Source organism: Biomphalaria glabrata, chromosome 3 (assembly GCF_947242115.1).
Source record: "Biomphalaria glabrata chromosome 3, xgBioGlab47.1, whole genome shotgun sequence".
Lineage (NCBI taxonomy): Eukaryota > Metazoa > Mollusca > Gastropoda > Planorbidae > Biomphalaria > Biomphalaria glabrata.
Genome location: NC_074713.1, coordinates 35,104,101 through 35,124,601, shown reverse-complemented (window position 1 = coordinate 35,124,601; position 20,501 = coordinate 35,104,101). Strand labels below are relative to the sequence as shown.

The 20,501-nt window shown below is 37.9% G+C and overlaps 1 protein-coding gene and 1 long non-coding RNA gene across 2 annotated transcripts; both read left to right on the top strand.

Annotated features, from left to right (window-relative positions):
• Nucleotides 1–7,636: 7,636 nt before the first annotated feature.
• LOC106079268 (uncharacterized) lies at nt 7,637–11,987 on the top strand. Its single transcript, XM_013240417.2, has 2 exons — nt 7,637–7,914; nt 10,936–11,987. The coding sequence occupies exons 1-2, from the start codon at nt 7,787–7,789 to the stop codon at nt 11,828–11,830; spliced, it is 1,023 nt and encodes a 340-aa protein (XP_013095871.2). The 5' UTR covers nt 7,637–7,786; the 3' UTR covers nt 11,831–11,987.
• A 704-nt stretch (nt 11,988–12,691) lies between these two features.
• LOC106060157 (uncharacterized) lies at nt 12,692–14,244 on the top strand. Its single transcript, XR_008777086.1, has 2 exons — nt 12,692–12,762; nt 14,134–14,244. It is a non-coding gene; the product is annotated as an uncharacterized LOC106060157 (long non-coding RNA).
• Nucleotides 14,245–20,501: the final 6,257 nt, after the last annotated feature.

Here is a 20,501-nt window from a genome sequence, read left to right as displayed (position 1 = left end):
GTTGAACATGTCTATGTAATAGTCTTGTCACTCTCTGGTGTCTGGTTGAACATGTCTATGTAATAGTCTTGTCACTCTCTGATGTCTTGTTGAACATGTCTATGTAATAGTCTTGTCACTCTCTGATGTCTGGTTGAACATGTCTATGTAATAGTCTACTCACTCTCTGATGTCTGGTTGAACATGTCTATGTAATAGTCTTGTCACTCTCTGATGTCTGGTTGAACATGTCTATGTTATAGTCTTGTCACTCTCTGATGTCTGGTTGAACATGTCTATGTAATAGTCTTGTCACTCTCTGATGTCTGGTTGAACATGTCTATGTTATAGTCTTGTCACTCTCTGATGTCTGGTTGAACATGTCTATGTAATAGTCTTGTCACTCTCTGATGTCTGGTTGAACATGTCTATGTAATAGTCTTGTCACTCTCTGATGTCTGGTTGAACATGTCTATGTAATAGTCTTGTCACTCTCTGGTGTCTGGTTAAACATGTCTATGTAATAGTCTTGTCACTCTCTGATGTCTGGTTGAACATGTCTATGTAATAGTCTTGTCACTCTCTGATGTCTGGTTGAACATGTCTATGTAATAGTCTTGTCACTCTCTGATGTCTGGTTGAACATGTCTATGTAATAGTCTTGTCACTCTCTGATGTCTGGTTGAACATGTCTATGTAATAGTCTTGTCACTCTCTGATGTCTGGTTGAACATGTCTATGTAATAGTCTTGTCACTCTCTGATGTCTGGTTGAACATGTCTATGTAATAGTCTTGTCACTCTCTGGTGTCTTGTTGAACATGTCTATGTAATAGTCTTGTCACTCTCTGGTGTCTGGTTGAACATGTCTATGTAATAGTCTTGTCACTATCTGGCGTCTTGTTGAACATGTCTATGTAATAGTCTTGTCACTCTCTGATGTCTGGTTGAACATGTCTATGTAATAGTCTTGTCACTCTCTGATGTCTGGTTGAACATGTCTATGTAATAGTCTTGTCACTCTCTGGTGTCTTGTTGAACATGTCTATGTAATAGTCTTGTCACTCTCTGGTGTCTGGTTGAACATGTCTATGTAATACTCTTGTCACTCTCTGGTGTCTTGTTGAACATGTCTATGTAATAGTCTTGTCACTCTCTGATGTCTGGTTGAACATGTCTATGTAATAGTCTTGTCACTCTCTGGTGTCTTGTTGAACATGTCTATGTAATAGTCTACTCACTCTCTGATGTCTGGTTGAACATGTCTATGTAATAGTCTTGTCACTCTCTGATGTCTAGTTGAACATGTCTATGTAATAGTCTTGTCACTCTCTGATGTCTGGTTGAACATGTCTATGTAATAGTCTTGCCACTCTCTGATGTCTGGTTGAACATGTCTATGTTATAGTCTTGTCACTCTCTGGTGTCTTGTTGAACATGTCTATGTAATAGTCTTGTCACTCTCTGGTGTCTGGTTGAACATGTCTATGTAATAGTCTTGTCACTCTCTGATGTCTGGTTGAACATGTCTATGTAATAGTCTTGTCACTCTCTGATGTCTGGTTGAACATGTCTATGTTATAGTCTTGTCACTCTCTGATGTCTGGTTGAACATGTCTATGTAATAGTCTTGTCACTCTCTGATGTCTGGTTGAACATGTCTATGTAATAGTCTTGTCACTCTCTGGTGTCTTGTTGAACATGTCTATGTAATAGTCTTGTCACTCTCTGGTGTCTTGTTGAACATGTCTATGTAATAGTCTTGTCACTCTCTGATGTCTTGTTGAACATGTCTATGTAATAGTCTTGTCACTCTCTGGTGTCTGGTTGAACATGTCTATGTTATAGTCTTGTCACTCTCTGATGTCTGGTTGAACATGTCTATGTAATAGTCTTGTCACTCTCTGATGTCTGGTTGAACATGCCTATGTAATAGTCTTGTCACTCTCTGGTGTCTTGTTGAACATGTCTATGTAATAGTCTTGTCACTCTCTGATGTCTGGTTGAACATGTCTATGTTATAGTCTTGTCACTCTCTGATGTCTGGTTGAACATGTCTATGTAATAGTCTTGTCACTCTCTGATGTCTGGTTGAACATGTCTATGTAATAGTCTTGTCACTCTCTGATGTCTGGTTGAACATGTCTATGTAATAGTCTTGTCCCTCTCTGGTGTCTGGTTGAACATGTCTATGTAATAGTCTTGTCACTCTCTGATGTCTTGTTTAACATGTCTATGTAATAGTCTTGTCACTCTCTGGTGTCTGGTTGAACATGTCTATGTAATAGTCTTGTCACTCTCTGGTGTCTTGTTGAACATGTCTATGTAATAGTCTTGTCACTCTCTGATGTCTGGTTGAACATGTCTATGTAATAGTCTTGTCACTCTCTGGTGTCTTGTTGAACATGTCTATGTAATAGTCTTGTCACTCTCTGATGTCTGGTTGAACATGTCTATGTAATAGTCTTGTCACTCTCTGGTGTCTTGTTGAACATGTCTATGTAAAAGTCTTGTCACTCTCTGATGTCTGGTTGAACATGTCTATGTAATAGTCTTGTCACTCTCTGATGTCTGGTTGAACATGTCTATGTAATAGTCTTGTCACTCTCTGGTGTCTGGTTGAACATGTCTATGTAATAGTCTTGTCACTCTCTGGTGTCTGGTTGAACATGTCTATGTAATAGTCTTGTCACTCTCTGATGTCTTGTTGAACATGTCTATGTAATAGTCTTGTCACTCTCTGATGTCTGGTTGAACATGTCTATGTAAAAGTCTTGTCACTCTCTGATGTCTGGTTGAACATGTCTATGTAATATTCTTGTCACTCTCTGATGTCTGGTTGAACATGTCTATGTTATAGTCTTGTCACTCTCTGATGTCTGGTTGAACATGTCTATGTAATAGTCTTGTCACTCTCTGATGTCTGGTTGAACATGTCTATGTTATAGTCTTGTCACTCTCTGGTGTCTTGTTGAACATGTCTATGTAATAGTCTTGTCACTCTCTGGTGTCTGGTTAAACATGTCTATGTAATAGTCTTGTCACTCTCTGGTGTCTGGTTAAACATGTCTATGTAATAGTCTTGTCACTCTCTGATGTCTGGTTGAACATGTCTATGTAATAGTCTTGTCACTCTCTGATGTCTTGTTGAACATGTCTATGTAATAGTCTTGTCACTCTCTGATGTCTGGTTGAACATGTCTATGTAATAGTCTTGTCACTCTCTGATGTCTGGTTGAACATGTCTATGTAATAGTCTTGTCACTCTCTGATGTCTGGTTGAACATGTCTATGTAATAGTCTTGTCACTCTCTGATGTCTGGTTGAACATGTCTATGTAATAGTCTTGTCACTCTCTGGTGTCTTGTTGAACATGTCTATGTAATAGTCTTGTCACTCTCTGGTGTCTTGTTGAACATGTCTATGTAATAGTCTTGTCACTCTCTGATGTCTTGTTGAACATGTCTATGTAATAGTCTTGTCACTCTCTGGTGTCTGGTTGAACATGTCTATGTTATAGTCTTGTCACTCTCTGATGTCTGGTTGAACATGTCTATGTAATAGTCTTGTCACTCTCTGATGTCTGGTTGAACATGCCTATGTAATAGTCTTGTCACTCTCTGGTGTCTTGTTGAACATGTCTATGTAATAGTCTTGTCACTCTCTGATGTCTGGTTGAACATGTCTATGTTATAGTCTTGTCACTCTCTGATGTCTGGTTGAACATGTCTATGTAATAGTCTTGTCACTCTCTGATGTCTGGTTGAACATGTCTATGTAATAGTCTTGTCACTCTCTGATGTCTGGTTGAACATGTCTATGTAATAGTCTTGTCCCTCTCTGGTGTCTGGTTGAACATGTCTATGTAATAGTCTTGTCACTCTCTGATGTCTTGTTTAACATGTCTATGTAATAGTCTTGTCACTCTCTGGTGTCTGGTTGAACATGTCTATGTAATAGTCTTGTCACTCTCTGGTGTCTTGTTGAACATGTCTATGTAATAGTCTTGTCACTCTCTGATGTCTGGTTGAACATGTCTATGTAATAGTCTTGTCACTCTCTGGTGTCTTGTTGAACATGTCTATGTAATAGTCTTGTCACTCTCTGATGTCTGGTTGAACATGTCTATGTAATAGTCTTGTCACTCTCTGGTGTCTTGTTGAACATGTCTATGTAAAAGTCTTGTCACTCTCTGATGTCTGGTTGAACATGTCTATGTAATAGTCTTGTCACTCTCTGATGTCTGGTTGAACATGTCTATGTAATAGTCTTGTCACTCTCTGGTGTCTGGTTGAACATGTCTATGTAATAGTCTTGTCACTCTCTGGTGTCTGGTTGAACATGTCTATGTAATAGTCTTGTCACTCTCTGATGTCTGGTTGAACATGTCTATGTAAAAGTCTTGTCACTCTCTGATGTCTGGTTGAACATGTCTATGTAATAGTCTTGTCACTCTCTGATGTCTGGTTGAACATGTCTATGTTATAGTCTTGTCACTCTCTGATGTCTGGTTGAACATGTCTATGTAATAGTCTTGTCACTCTCTGATGTCTGGTTGAACATGTCTATGTAATAGTCTTGTCACTCTCTGGTGTCTTGTTGAACATGTCTATGTAATAGTCTTGTCACTCTCTGATGTCTGGTTGAACATGTCTATGTAATAGTCTTGTCACTCTCTGGTGTCTGGTTGAACATGTCTATGTAATAGTCTTGTCACTATCTGGTGTCTTGTTGAACATGTCTATGTAATAGTCTTGTCACTCTCTGATGTCTGGTTGAACATGTCTATGTAATAGTCTTGTCACTCTCTGATGTCTGGTTGAACATGTCTATGTAATAGTCTTGTCACTCTCTGGTGTCTTGTTGAACATGTCTATGTAATAGTCTTGTCACTCTCTGGTGTCTGGTTGAACATGTCTATGTAATACTCTTGTCACTCTCTGGTGTCTTGTTGAACATGTCTATGTAATAGTCTTGTCACTCTCTGATGTCTGGTTGAACATGTCTATGTAATAGTCTTGTCACTCTCTGGTGTCTTGTTGAACATGTCTATGTAATAGTCTACTCACTCTCTGATGTCTGGTTGAACATGTCTATGTAATAGTCTTGTCACTCTCTGATGTCTGGTTGAACATGTCTATGTAATAGTCTTGTCACTCTCTGATGTCTTGTTGAACTTGTCTATGTAATAGTCTTGCCACTCTCTGATGTCTGGTTGAACATGTCTATGTTATAGTCTTGTCACTCTCTGGTGTCTTGTTGAACATGTCTATGTAATAGTCTTGTCACTCTCTGGTGTCTGGTTGAACATGTCTATGTAATAGTCTTGTCACTCTCTGATGTCTTGTTGAACATGTCTATGTAATAGTCTTGTCACTCTCTGATGTCTGGTTGAACATGTCTATGTAAAAGTCTTGTCACTCTCTGATGTCTGGTTGAACATGTCTATGTAATAGTCTTGTCACTCTCTGATGTCTGGTTGAACATGTCTATGTTATAGTCTTGTCACTCTCTGATGTCTGGTTGAACATGTCTATGTAATAGTCTTGTCACTCTCTGATTTCTGGTTGAACATGTCTATGTTATAGTCTTGTCACTCTCTGATGTCTGGTTGAACATGTCTATGTAATAGTCTTGTCACTCTCTGATGTCTGGTTGAACATGTCTATGTAATAGTCTTGTCACTCTCTGGTGTCTTGTTGAACATGTCTATGTAATAGTCTTGTCACTCTCTGGTGTCTTGTTGAACATGTCTATGTAATAGTCTTGTCACTCTCTGATGTCTTGTTGAACATGTCTATGTTATAGTCTTGTCACTCTCTGGTGTCTGGTTGAACATGTCTATGTTATAGTCTTGTCACTCTCTGATGTCTGGTTGAACATGTCTATGTAATAGTCTTGTCACTCTCTGATGTCTGGTTGAACATGTCTATGTAATAGTCTTGTCACTCTCTGGTGTCTTGTTGAACATGTCTATGTAATAGTCTTGTCACTCTCTGATGTCTGGTTGAACATGTCTATGTTATAGTCTTGTCACTCTCTGATGTCTGGTTGAACATGTCTATGTAATAGTCTTGTCACTCTCTGATGTCTGGTTGAACATTTCTATGTAATAGTCTTGTCACTCTCTGGTGTCTTGTTGAACATGTCTATGTAATAGTCTTGTCACTCTCTGGTGTCTGGTTGAACATGTCTATGTAATAGTCTTGTCACTCTCTGATGTCTTTTTGAGCATGTCTATGTAATAGTCTTGTCACTCTCTGGTGTCTGGTTGAACATGTCTATGTTATAGTCTTGTCACTCTCTGATGTCTGGTTGAACATGTCTATGTAATAGTCTTGTCACTCTCTGATGTCTTGTTGAACATGTCTATGTAATAGTCTTGTCACTCTCTGATGTCTTGTTGAACATGTCTATGTAATAGTCTTGTCACTCTCTGGTGTCTTGTTGAACATGTCTATGTAAAAGTCTTGTCACTCTCTGATGTCTGGTTGAACATGTCTATGTAATAGTCTTGTCACTCTCTGGTGTCTTGTTGAACATGTCTATGTTATAGTCTTGTCACTCTCTGGTGTCTGGTTGAACATGTCTATGTTATAGTCTTGTCACTCTCTGATGTCTGGTTGAACATGTCTATGTAATAGTCTTGTCACTCTCTGGTGTCTGGTTGAACATGTCTATGTAATAGTCTTGTCACTCTCTGATGTCTGGTTGAACATGTCTATGTAATAGTCTTGTCACTCTCTGGTGTCTGGTTGAACATGTCTATGTTATAGTCTTGTCACTCTCTGGTGTCTGGTTGAACATGTCTATGTAATAGTCTTGTCACTCTCTGATGTCTGGTTGAACATGTCTATGTAATAGTCTTGTCACTCTCTGATGTCTGGTTGAACATGTCTATGTAATAGTCTTGTCACTCTCTGGTGTCTGGTTGAACATGTCTATGTAATAGTCTTGTCACTCTCTGATGTCTTGTTGAACATGTCTATGTAATAGTCTTGTCACTCTCTGATGTCTGGTTGAACATGTCTATGTAATAGTCTTGTCACTCTCTGATGTCTTGTTGAACATGTCTATGTAATAGTCTTGTCACTCTCTGGTGTCTTGTTGAACATGTCTATGTAAAAGTCTTGTCACTCTCTGATGTCTGGTTGAACATGTCTATGTAATAGTCTTGTCACTCTCTGGTGTCTTGTTGAACATGTCTATGTAATAGTCTTCTCACTCCTTTATGTCTGGTTGAACATGTCTATGTAATAGTCTTGTCACTCTCTGGTGTCTTGTTGAACATGTCTATGTAAAAGTCTTGTCACTCTCTGATGTCTGGTTGAACATGTCTATGTAATAGTCTTGTCACTCTCTGATGTCTGGTTGAACATGTCTATGTAATAGTCTTGTCACTCTCTGGTGTCTTGTTGAACATGTCTATGTAAAAGTCTTGTCACTCTCTGGTGTCTGGTTGAACATGTCTATGTAATAGTCTTGTCACTCTGAAGTATCACATTTACCTCAGTTCTAGAGTTTAATGTATATTATTTCAGTAAACTGCACATTATATGGCTAATTCATTAACAATTTAAATAATACAATGAACTGAATGATCAATGATCTGAAGAAATTTATCTTGAATAATCTCTAACTCAAATTCCAACATAGTTTACAGTACAGTAATATTCATATCCGTTGATGGACTAAATAAGACAATACAACGGCGGTGTATCAAAGAACATAATTCGCTTGATCAAAAATGAATATAACAGATTGATTTGGAATTCTAACAGCTCTAGATCTAGAGATTTGTATTAACCATGCCATTCACGTTAGTGCAATCAGTCAAACCAAAGAGTGCTGGCAGTACAAAATGCTGGATTCCTAATGCAGAGGATGAAGGACTGAGAACAATGGAACTATTGATGGAAGAGAAAATAAGCCGACGGTAAGCTCACAATGGATCAAATCAAGGAAGTCGAAAATAAAACGTGGTGAAGGTTGATACGTGTAATAGTAGACCTGAATAAAACGTGGTGAAGGTTGATACGTGTAATAGTAGACCTGAATAAAACGTGGTGAAGGTTGATACGTGTAATAGTAGACCTAAATAAAACGTGGTGAAGGTTGATACGTGTAATAGTAGACCTAAATAAAACGTGGTGAAGGTTGATACGTGTAATAGTAGACCTAAATAAAACGTGGTGAAGGTTGATACGTGTAAAAGTAGACCTGAATAAAACGTGGTGAAGGTTGATACGTGTAATAGTAGACCTAAATAAAACGTGGTGAAGGTTGATACGTGTAATAGTAGACCTGAATAAAATGTGGTGAAGGTTGATACGTGTAATAGTAGACCTGAATAAAACGTGGTGAAGGTTGATACGTGTAATAGTAGACCTAAATAAAACGTGGTGAAGGTTGATACGTGTAATAGTAGACCTAAATAAAACGTGGTGAAGGTTGATACGTGTAATAGTAGACCTAAATAAAACGTGGTGAAGGTTGATACGTGTAATAGTAGACCTAAATAAAACGTGGTGAAGGTTGATACGTGTAATAGTAGACCTAAATAAAACGTGGTGAAGGTTGATACGTGTAATAATAGACCTAAATAAAACGTGGTGAAGGTTGATACGTGTAATAGTAGACCTAAATCAAAAGTGGTGAAGGTTGATACGTGTAATAGTAGACCTAAATAAAACGTGGTGAAGGTTGATACGTGTAATAGTAGACCTAAATAAAACGTGGTGAAGGTTGATACGTGTAATAGTAGACCTAAATAAAACGTGGTGAAGGTTGATACGTGTAATAGTAGACCTAAATAAAACGTGGTGAAGGTTGATACGTGTAATAGTAGACCTAAATAAAACGTGGTGAAGGTTGATACGTGTAATAATAGACCTAAATAAAACGTGGTGAAGGTTGATACGTGTAATAGTAGACCTAAATCAAAAGTGGTGAAGGTTGATACGTGTAATAGTAGACCTAAATAAAACGTGGTGAAGGTTGATACGTGTAATAGTAGACCTAAATAAAACGTGGTGAAGGTTGATACGTCTAATAGTAGACCTAAATAAAACGTGGTGAAGGTTGATACGTCTAATAGTAGACCTAAATAAAACGTGGTGAAGGTTGATACGTGTAATAGTAGACCTAAATAAAACGTGGTGAAGGTTGATACGTGTAATAGTAGACCTAAATAATAGTATGTTTTGTCTGGCCAGCAATGCTAATGTAACCCGCTGAGACCTATATGCTGCTGACATGTCGAATGAATGCGCTAGTTGACAGGGAAAAAATAAAGGGTGGGGGAGGTGATATTAAAAGCCATATACTGATATGCCTATCATTTGCAAGAATAAATTTAGCAATACAGTGTTTGTTAGTGTATATAATAAGTCCCACTATCCTACTTTACAATGTTCAACGGTGCTCACATTACTTTAAACAGGCATTTCCTATAACACCTCTACATGTTTAAGATCAAATTTGACCAATGCTAACAGCCTATCTACCGACATGCTTATCTTTCCGTGAGATGATTTATCTAGAAAGCCCAATGTAAGTTCAGGTCTAATCAACGTTCCCTTCTTTGTCACACTGCTGGATGTTCTCTCTATGTGATTTAGATTCATGAGTTATTTATGACCTGATGGGCTCTTCCAAAATAAATGTTCCGAACTAAATTCATTATTTAATGCATATAGATATCAAAATTGATTAACTCAAAACTAAAATAAAGATCTACTGTTTCATCATTCTAGAGACTTGAATTTAAGTAAACTAAACATAATCAGACAGATGCGCTTTTTAGGGTCATGGCCATATTCTCTTATGATTGCGAATCTTAGATGCTACTTCCAGTTGAACTAAAGAGGAAGATTCTAGCAATGGATGCTACTTCCAGTTGAACTAAAGAGGAAGATTCTAGCAATGGATGCTACTTCCAGTTGAACTAAAGAGGAAGATTCTAGCAATGGATGCTACTTCCAGTTGAACTAAAGAGGAAGATTCTAGCAATGGATGCTACTTCCAGTTGAACTAAAGAGGAAGATTCTAGCAATGGATGCTACTTCCAGTTGAACTAAAGAGGAAGATTCTAGCAATGGATGTAGCACACACAAAGAGTGCATCACCAATGTTGTTTGTTTGTACGTGTTTCGGATGTTTGGATGTTACTTAATTTCCTAGTCCAAACCTCCCGCAGGACGACGGGGAATGGCAGCGGGAAAGGTACGAACCCGGGACCATCAATAAGTCTAAACGACAGTCCAGCGCGCATACCGCACGACCAGGCAACCACCCTGGAGATTCGAAACAGATGGACTACCCCACGGTAGCATGCTGACAACTGTTAAAAAAAAAACGCTAACTAAAACTGTAGGCCTATGGCCTTATTACAAGGTGACCAGAGCTTCTAAAGACCTTCCTTCAGCCTAGGGAACAGTACCAGAGAAAAGAAGATCCAGACGGAGAAAGAGATGGGAAAATAACATCAAAGAATGGATGGGCCTGTCATTGAAAGAGATTCTAGTCAGGACAAAATTTAAGAATGGAGAAAGAGGGTCACATATGCATGGTACCCAACGGTTCAACAGACTAATGGATAGGTGAAGGTGAAATCTTAATGTTTGCAATTTATTCATTGTATTTTTTTAACACAAGGCCTTTGTATTAATCACGATAGCTAATAAAAAAAATTAATAGCAATATTCCACTATTATGGTAACTTTTATAAAATAACTTTCCAAGTAGACTATAATTAGGGCCAATTTTTTTTTCTACTTCTTAACTGTAGGCTGCCTGGGCTATTGCACTTTCATGGCACACGTAATGGCCGAGCGCTGGTAGTCTTAGGCCTATCATCAATGTAAACAGCCGGCTTCTATAATAGGCAAGCAATGTAGCAGACTAGCTAGTGTTACAAGTTTGAAATTAAATACTTTTTTTTTGTTTTGTTCTACAGTTTTCAAAAATGGTGCCGTGCTTGCGTCAGTGAACATTGTTGTCTGGAGAATCAAAATAAGCAGAAAAGAAATACATCAGAAGAGACTATGCAAACCCGGCTTCAGGCAATTAAGAAAAAACGAAAAGCTCTTGAAAGCTACCTGGACATAGTAGATCGCCTGATCACTTCTTGCCATTACGACATTCTACACAAACGTTTTCAGCCCACAACTGATAACCAGTTACCAGTTTGGCTTGCCGAGGTTTTGAGAGCACAGCTAATTTTGCCTTTAGTGCCAACATTTCCTACTTCAGCTTCTTCATTCGCTGCTTTGTGTTCCAGTGCGGGTCTGTGTGCTGTTAATAAAGAGCTGCAAGAAGAGTATCTGAGAGAAGCTTCGTATGCCAGACGATTACATTTAAGCAGTCCTAAATCCAAAGTCAAGCGTGAGAACATTTCATTGATTAATGTTGCAGTACAAGAGGTAATTACCGGAGGTCAAAACACAAGCGACGTCAAAATCACAGAAACGTGTTCAAATAAAACAGAAACATATTCTCAACTAAACTATTCCACAGCTGCTAGTTTAACATTATTACAAAGCAAATCTTCAGACTTTGTCAGTGGACAATCAGCATGTGAAAAGATAATGAAGTGGGTTGTTGATTGCGGCTGTGAAGATGCAAAGATTACTGAATGTGGGGAAGAGCGAGTAGTAATACAAGGTCTATTACTGGAGTCTGACCTGTCAACTGTGACTAGAGATCCTGGTGGTCTAGCATTTAAGTTGATCTTGATGGTTGGCGATCGTTCTGAAAGCAGGATGCAAATCAAAGGAACTTTTTTCAGGAAATCAACCATTTCTAACTATGATCTGCGATGGAAATATACAGTTGATATCTCCACTTTGTAGTTTTACATGGAAATACACAATTGATCTGTCCATTTAAAATTATATTTGACTTAAATATATAGAGTTAATATTTTCACTTTATATTTGATTTTAATATATACAGTTGATATACTAAATGTGTATTTCTCAGAATTTCTCCTCTTTCTCCTAAAACATTTGACTATGCCAGAAAAAAGGGTGTTTTTGTTAACTCCATAATATTGTAGTTCAGCGTTGTTTTTTTTTTCAAACTTTTGCTAGTTATTCCCTCGCCCAAACCAACCAAAAACATGTTCGCTTGGATCTCTCCTAAGTCAGCTAAGGGGTCTAGAAGAACCCCCTGTCCCAGGCGTTTTCCTGCATCATGAATCTCAGAAATTCATTTGCCTGGTGTCAACGACGCAATATTTGTCATAGTTAAAAAATAAAGAGCGGTTTAAATTAAGTTTAATTTTAAAAAAGGCTAACATGAGCCGATACAAAAATCTGAGAAAGATTTGAAGCAGCCCACCAATATGTTTTTTTTTTTTTTTTTTTTTTGCTTGGTGAATTTTCGTATTAAATATAAAATTTTATTCTGCTATGTTTTAATTTGAATTTCATTAATAAATATATACGACTTAGAAATCGCTGAAAAATACATTTGAAGCTGATGAATTTTCAATAATGCATTATAAGCTAAGTAAAGGTCTACCAAAAACTGGAATGCTTGGCTAGGGCCTAGGGGTATACGAGATAAAATGTTTGGGAACCACTGATCAAACTCAAAAATCTAGATCTATAAAACACCTAAGGTGACAGCTTTAACTCTTGTTTAAAAAAAAAATAATTTAAGCCCAATATAAACAAGGGAGATCAACCTGCATTTTTTGAAACATTGTAAACATCTTTATTATTTTGAACATGTCAAGTTAATATATAGTATCTGAGAACGTAAAGATATATTAGAATATGTAGGCCACTAGGCCTATACCAGTTTCTTAAATTAGTCATCATTAAGATCTAGATCTAAAACCATTATGTTTATTATTGAAGAAAAAATACTAAAATCTAGATACATTCACGGATTCGGAGAGACCAGAGACAGAGTCGCCAGAGACAAAAGTCACAAACTAAGACGACTAAGTGTGACAAAGTAGATCTAGATCTAGTAGTAGATGTAGTAATAAAAAAAATAGGCATTTTTACTATTTTTAGTCCCACCCATGATCAATATTTCAATCATCAACGACATCAAAGATGATCAAATTAAAAACAAAATAAAAAAATACTAGAATCTAGATACATTCGGAAAGACCAGAGATGGCAGAGACAAAAGTCACGAAGTAGTAATTATAGTAATATTATTATTATAATTTATATTAATAATAATACTGGATTAATATACACAAACAAAACATCAACTAAATCTATGTATGATGATATACCCAAATATGTAGCAGGGTCTGCAGGGAGTAAATGTAATTAAAAAATTCACTAAATATCATCATAAGAGTTTAGGGAAACATCAAAACTAAGAAAATGTGACCCTGATAAAGGAAGATTTTATAAAGGGAAAACATAACAAAAACTATTAAAAACTAGTTTTTAAAACATCTCTTGCATAAATTATTTTAAATTAATAATGAAATTAATTTATAATGACTCAAAACTTAACCACTTATACTTGCAATACCAAAAAGGCTTGTAATCTAAAAAGGATTAACTGTTTCAATTATCAGTGGTCTAATCAATTTTGTGGACCAGTTATTTTTTTTTTTTGGGGGGGGGGGGGGGGTATTTGGAAGAATGTTTCTGTGCTGCATTTTCAAAAGCAATTATAAATTGGAATTTGAACTTTGGGCTTCCATGATGGGAGGCCAATATGTTTTGCTACTGAGCTATACTATTCAAATACTTATATATAATATATAAAAATTGAAGATTTTATTAGTCTTTTATTTCTAAATTTTTATCGAATGACCTAACTCTGTACATTAGCCTACTGTTTTATAATTTAACACATATATAACAATATTAATTATGAATAATTGATTAAATAACTGGTTAATTATTTGATTGATTTAAGTGTTGTCATCAACAATGAATAATTGTGCAAAGTTTCAACTTGATTTGAAAAAGGGAAATGGGAGAAATATCGTGTGAAAGACTTTGACCAGACAGACAGATAAAGTGGGTTGATATTAGTAATGTACAAAATTATTGCTAATACAGCCAGTTGTTTAACTTGTTTTTATAAATGTTTACAAACAGTCTCAACAAATACTTTTTTTGCTACTTTTAAAACATTCAATGATCAGCCATATTATTAAATACATTTCTAGAGGCACAAAAGCAGATCACTAACACTTTGAAAGACATTTATAGTACATCTCTGGAAAAAAAACTCACATTGCTCAGATGGAAAGCCAATAGCCTACACATCACATTTGTCAGTAAGTTGAAACACAACAGACTGGCACACTTTGTTTCTTGTAACGTTTTGTTTCTTTTTAACCAACACACTTTTGTTTTATATATATATGTAGCACATGTGAGACTGTCGGAGAGACTAAAGTTCATTTTGAGTTTTAGTTCTTAGCAAATAATTTACTAATCAACTTGATTTGTATGCATAGTGTTAAGCTCAACTGCACAGAGCTACAACTTGAAGAATAAATATGGTAACTGTAAAAAAAAGGTTGTAAACATACATGCTGCATATTGAGATCCTTAAAACATCACATTAATAATTTCTCTATCCTGAAAATATATGTAGATAGTTCAATGCGTTCAATCTGAAGTGTAACTCTTAAATTAATTAATATATTTCAAACTCAGAAACACTATTTGGTTTGCTGGGTAACATAATATTAGATCTCTGTGGAATGTAAATAAAAATATTACAATTTTTGTTGTCTTGCTATATGAATTGTAATCTAATAGTTCTAAAATATTGCAGAGAAAATGACAAGTCAAAATGTTTCCTCACAAAAAAACTGCCTTAATAATAAAATCTCCATGTGGCAAAAGAAAGCAGATGAACACAAAGAAAAACAGTTATTGAATCCATTTTCTGAATGGGCTGGAGCATCTCACAGGAAAGCATTAGATAAAAATAATCCTAATTATGGTCGACCAGTGGAGGGGTCACTGACAGAGTACAGAGGCAAACAAGCTGGTCATCATATTAGTGCAGAAATTGTGGAACTTTGCCATGTTATTCGAGAAATTGGTAGGCCAACTCACATTATGTATTCATTTCTCTCTTTAATTGTTATGTTTTGTTTATTTTTTTACACAAAGTTTTCTGTGTGTGATGCAGTGCTTTTTTTGTGATGATACGCATCACTACGGCGTACTGGCACTTTTTCAACGTGGGGAAAATTATTACTTTTCTTGCATTTTAACATTTATTATTAATTTATTAGTTGTTAAAAGTTAGGCAATCCATCACTGAGTACCGGCACCTATTTTTTTTTTTACAAAATATGCACTGGTGTGATGTAAATATTTTTTTTTGCATTTCACAGTGTGTACTGTAGGCTAATTATTTCTAAGTATAAGAAATATAAATAAATAGGTATAAAATAAATAGCCTTCTTTTCTTAGAATAATTAAAAGCTCAATATCAATATCATCATCTATCCCTTGATTTTCATCATAGGGGTGCTGTAACTGTGGCACGATCTTTTCCCTTTGCAACTTCTTGTGTGACTAAACAGGCAAATCCTTGATACACAGCTGCAATCGCAGGTTTGGCATATTATATATAATCACCAGGCACCGTTGCATTTTCACCCTTCTTTCTGCTTCTGTTGTGTATGACATCTGCAATCCGTGACCCTTCCTTTATGCTCTCACTCTCCATATGGATCTATCCAGTGCCACCTCTTCCCAGCTGCTAGTGTCAATTTCTCAGCATTCAGTGTCCAACTTTCACAAGCACATTTGAGTACAGGGACCACTAAGAAGAATATAGTTTTAATTTTACTTGGAAGCTGATTTTACTCTTCAGGATTTTCTACAGTTTACTCATTATGGCAGATGCCAAGCATAAACGGTTGTAATTCCTTTTAGTGATCTTCCATCTCTTGTTGTGTGTGACTCTAGATACTTAAATGAGTCAACTTCTTCAAATGTTTGGCCATTCAACTGTATGCATCCTCTGGTATTATCTCCACCCCAGACTTGTACTTTGCATTTTTTCAGCATTAATTTCCATACCAACTGCTCTAGCTGCAGCTTTCAGTTTTGAAGTAAGGTCTTGTAGTTGGTCTGCAATTTCTGCAAACCTGAGATTGAAAATAGCCCCCCCCCCCCCCCCCATTATGGTAAAGCTATAAGTAAATTATTCCAGAGTTTCCATCAAATATATATTATAGAAATGTTTAAAAGAACTGGGGAGAGAATGCATCCCTGCCGCACTTTCTCCAATTTGGTTGTTTAGAAGTATTGAACTATTTGCATTGTGGTAAAAGGCTTTGATAACATTTATAATGTTCTTATCTTGCCAATAAGTAATATTAATGTATTTAAAAAATAACTCTTAGACTTACAACACTTCATTCCTTCTTTAAAAATTCAAAATTAAAAAAAGAAGTATTTACAAGATTATGTAACACAAGGAGTGGGCATTCCCTATGGGTATGTTTTGTACACACATACCACAAGTGAATTCACAACTAAATTCACAACAGTGACCAAGAATTAACCATTAGGGTCCATTATTAGGATTCACAAAATTATAGGAAAAGATACAAATTCTGCTTTCTTTCATTTCGGTGCAGGGGTGATATGTGACATCAGCAAATTGGCAATGGTCAAAATAGTTTGGATTCATGGATTCTTAAAATTCTAGGCCAATAAAAGTTTCCTTCCTGTGTGAACAGTTGTTCTGTCTGGGAGTGATCCAAGCAGATGCAAATAAATGACATCCATATTCTATGTACAACAGCAGCCTGTCCCTTGAGGAACAGCTTGTGGACTGTGACAGCTCTTTGGGCTCTCTTCAAATCCCAGTGCAATAAACAAAGTTCTCAGGCACCCCAAAGGGAGTCTTGTTTTGATTAGTCTAGACATCTCCCCTAATGACAGTTTCCACCTTTAGAGTTGGGTAGCATACCCACTCTCTTGATATTCTTCTTGAATATTTTATGTTCTGTGTTTGTTCAAATAATTGTTTGATTTGATTTGATTTGTTGATTTGAGGCACATCGGCACAATTTAGGCCATGTCGTGCCTGCAGTCCCTTAAGGACTACTCTCTCTCTAAACAACAAGGGCCAGATTCTATACAGTCATATAATTAAAATCAAGGTCTATTCACAGTTAAAATAGTAAAGGTAGTAAAAATTTAAATATTTGGTAAAAATCTAATGTAAATAGTGCATGTTCACAAATTCAGAAATCAGATCTTCGTAGATAGCCCCACTTCCCGAATAAAGCCCAGTACCTTCCCAGGGTCGACATTATTAAATAGTGTTTTTAGATTAGTGGCTCTAAAATATTTCGCCCTGACATCCTGGTATCTGGGGCAATCAACGAGGATATGTTCCACGGTGAGGCGAGAGTCACAGTACTCGCAAAGTGGGGGCTCCTCTCTCTTCAGTACAAAAGAGTGCGTGATGTAGGTGTGGCCAATCCTAAGTCTGGACATGGTCGTGCTACCACGCCTTGTCAGACCCTTAGATGTGGGCCGCCACCTGACATCCGCCACAATCTGCCTGAGTTTACTGTGAGTCTCAGCCTCCCATCGGTTCTGCCACTCTCGATAGGTGGCAGAGGCAATACTTTGTCTCAGGTCCGAGTAGGGAATTTGGGTTCCTGACACCGCATGATTTAGGGCTCTCTTTGCTTCTCTGTCTGCGGCTTCGTTTCCCTCAATGCCAACATGGGAGGGGACCCAGATGAAGGTGACATCCCTACGGTCGGCTGTTATTAGGTCCAACAGCTTCAGGCTCTTATGTACCAATGGGATGTCAGTCTTCATCCGCCCCAAAGCTTGCAATGCAGTCGGAGCAGATTATAAATTTACTCCTTTCTGATGCTTTTACGGCCATAAGTGCAAGCAATATTGCGTGCAATTCGGCCGTAAAGATGGAGCAGCCATCGGGGAGTCTACGGGAGATTGTTTTGTTCCGAAAGGAGCAGGCACACGCGACCTTTCCCTCCATTTTGGATCCGTCTGTGTAGATGGTGCCACAATCTCCGTAGCTCTCCTGCAGTTCCCTAAAGTGGACTTGTAGTATGCTTGGGTCTGTATTTTCTTTTTTGAAATTAAGGAGGGATAAATTTAATTTGGGTTTATTCATTAGCCAAGGAGGATTCTGAGGGGTTTCTATTTTAGAGATTTGGTCAATGGGTGGGGTTAAATTTTGGATGGGTTCTCTCATTCGAAGGCCCAACGGCTGTATGACGTTAGGCCTTCGATTGTATAATTCTACCTCTGTGGGGTTAAATATGGAGTCAAAAGCAGGGTTCGTGGGGTTGGATTTTAGCTTGACTATATACTGCATTGCAAGCTTTTTCATTCTTATATCCATGGGGAGTTCTCCAGCCTCCACATGGAGACTTGGGATAGGTGATGTACGAAACGCGCCGAGACAGAGACGCAGGGCAGCATTTTGTATTGGTTCCAGTATTTTTAGGTACGACTTCCTTGCTGCTCCATATATTATGGATCCGTAGTCTAGCTTGGATCGAATTAGACTCCGATAGAGCAGCAGCAAGGTATCTCTGTCAGCTCCCCAGTCCGTATGGCTGAGTACTCTTAGTATGTTTAATGACTTTTGGCATTTCTTCTTAAGTTCCTTAATGTGGGGGAGAAAATTAAATTTGGAATCTAAGGTGAGGCCTAAAAATTTTGTAGTTTTCACGACAGGGATCTTCTTTTTGTGTATAAATAGTTCAGGGTCTGGGTGGAGTCCCCTTAGATTACAAAAATGCATACTAACTGTTTTGGAGTCTGAGAATTTGAAACCATTATAGTTTGCCCAACCCTGAATTTTGTTTAAACATAACTGTAATTTCCTTTCTAAGGTGTTCATGTTTTTCCCATAAGTAAGAATGACAAAGTCATCAACATACAAAGAGCACTCTATGCCAGGGGACAGCGCATTTATGATGCTATTTATTTTAATGTTGAACAGGGTGACTGACAGAATGCTGCCCTGGGGTACACCCATTTCCTGGTCATGAGTGTCAGAAGCGGAGTTGCCCACTCGAACCTGAAATTTTCGATCTTTCAGGAATTCCTTCACAAAACGGGGGAGGTGTCCCTTAAGCCCCATAAGCGCCAGGTCACGTAGAATGCCATGTTTCCAGGTTGTGTCATAGGCCTTTTCTATATCGAAGAATACAGCTACTAGATGTTCTCTTCTGAGTAATGCATTTCTAATATAAGCTTCCAGCCTTACCAGGTGGTCAGTTGTTGTCCGCCCCTGCCGGAATCCGCACTGGTAGTTTGAGATCACTTTATTCCTTTCCAGGTACCAGACCAGCCTACTGTTAATCATTCTTTCCATGGTTTTGCAGATGCAGCTTGTTAGTACTATTGGTCGATAGTTAGCTGGGTCAGAGCCGTCTCTTCCCGGTTTAGGTATCGGTATAACTGTGGCTTTCCTCCAGCTGTTTGGGAAAGCGCCTGTTTGCCACACACAGTTATAGACCCCTAGCAGGACTGCCAATGAGGGTTCGGGAAGGTGCTTGAGGAACTGGTAATGGATTTCGTCTTCTCCAGGCGCTGTGTCATGTGACTTGTCCAGCGATTCCCTCAGTTCCTCAAGCGAGAACGGTTTGTTGTAGTCTTCATTGTTCTCTGACCTGAAATCAATGGGGTGTCTTTCCTCCCTGGTTTTGACTTTTTGGAACTCTGGCGTGTAGTGTGCAGTGGATGATTTTTCTGCTATTGAGGATGCAAGGCAGTCAGCTATTTCTCTGGGGGACGTGACAGTTCGTCCTTGGTTTTTCAAATGCCCTATTGCATTTGATTCTTTCCCTTTGATTCGCCTTACTGCCTTCCAAACCGCTCTAGCAGAAGTTTTGGCATCCAGACTGCCGACAAAACTTCTCCAGGAATTCCTTTTGGCTGACCGTATGGTTTGTCTAGCCTTTGCTCTAGCTATCCTGAATAGCTTTAGGTTTTCCTGGGAAGGATTCTTTATAAATGCAGCCAGTCGTTTTTTCCTATCACCAATAGCACTTTTGCAAGCTGTATCAAACCATGGTTTGCTAGGCCGTTTTGGATTTGCAGAGGTTAGGGGTACAACTTTCCTGGCTATACTTAGTAGCTTGCTAGCAAAGGTATCAGCTGGGTTCTGTTCATGGAGGATATTTTCTGTGATATCCTCAGAGCATCTATTTTGGAATTGTTCCCAATCGGCCTTATTCAGTTTCCACCGCTGAGGTCGTCCCAATGAAGGGAGATTGTTAGTAATGATGATTGGGAAGTGATCACTTCCCCGAAGATCATTGCTAACTGACCATTTAAAATCGTCCAGAAGTCCGGGGACGCATACGGTGAGGTCAATGCATGTGAATGATCCAGTTCCTGGGTGCAAGTAGGTCGGTGATGCATCATTAAGTATGCATAAATCATGTTGGAGGAAGATATCCTCCAGCATACGACCTCTTGTGTCGGTATTGTTGGATCCCCACATGGTGTTATGGGCATTGAAATCCCCAAGGATTAAATAAGGCCGGGGGAGTTGTTT

Excerpts from the sequence above, each read along its gene's own strand:
- LOC106079268 (XM_013240417.2), top strand. The coding sequence starts at position 7,787 with ATGCCATTCACGTTAGTGCAATCAGTCAAACCAAAGAGTGCTGGCAGT. Across the intron at positions 7,915-10,935 it reads GAAGAGAAAATAAGCCGACG|TTTTCAAAAATGGTGCCGTG; the intron begins GTAAGCTCACAA and ends TTTGTTCTACAG.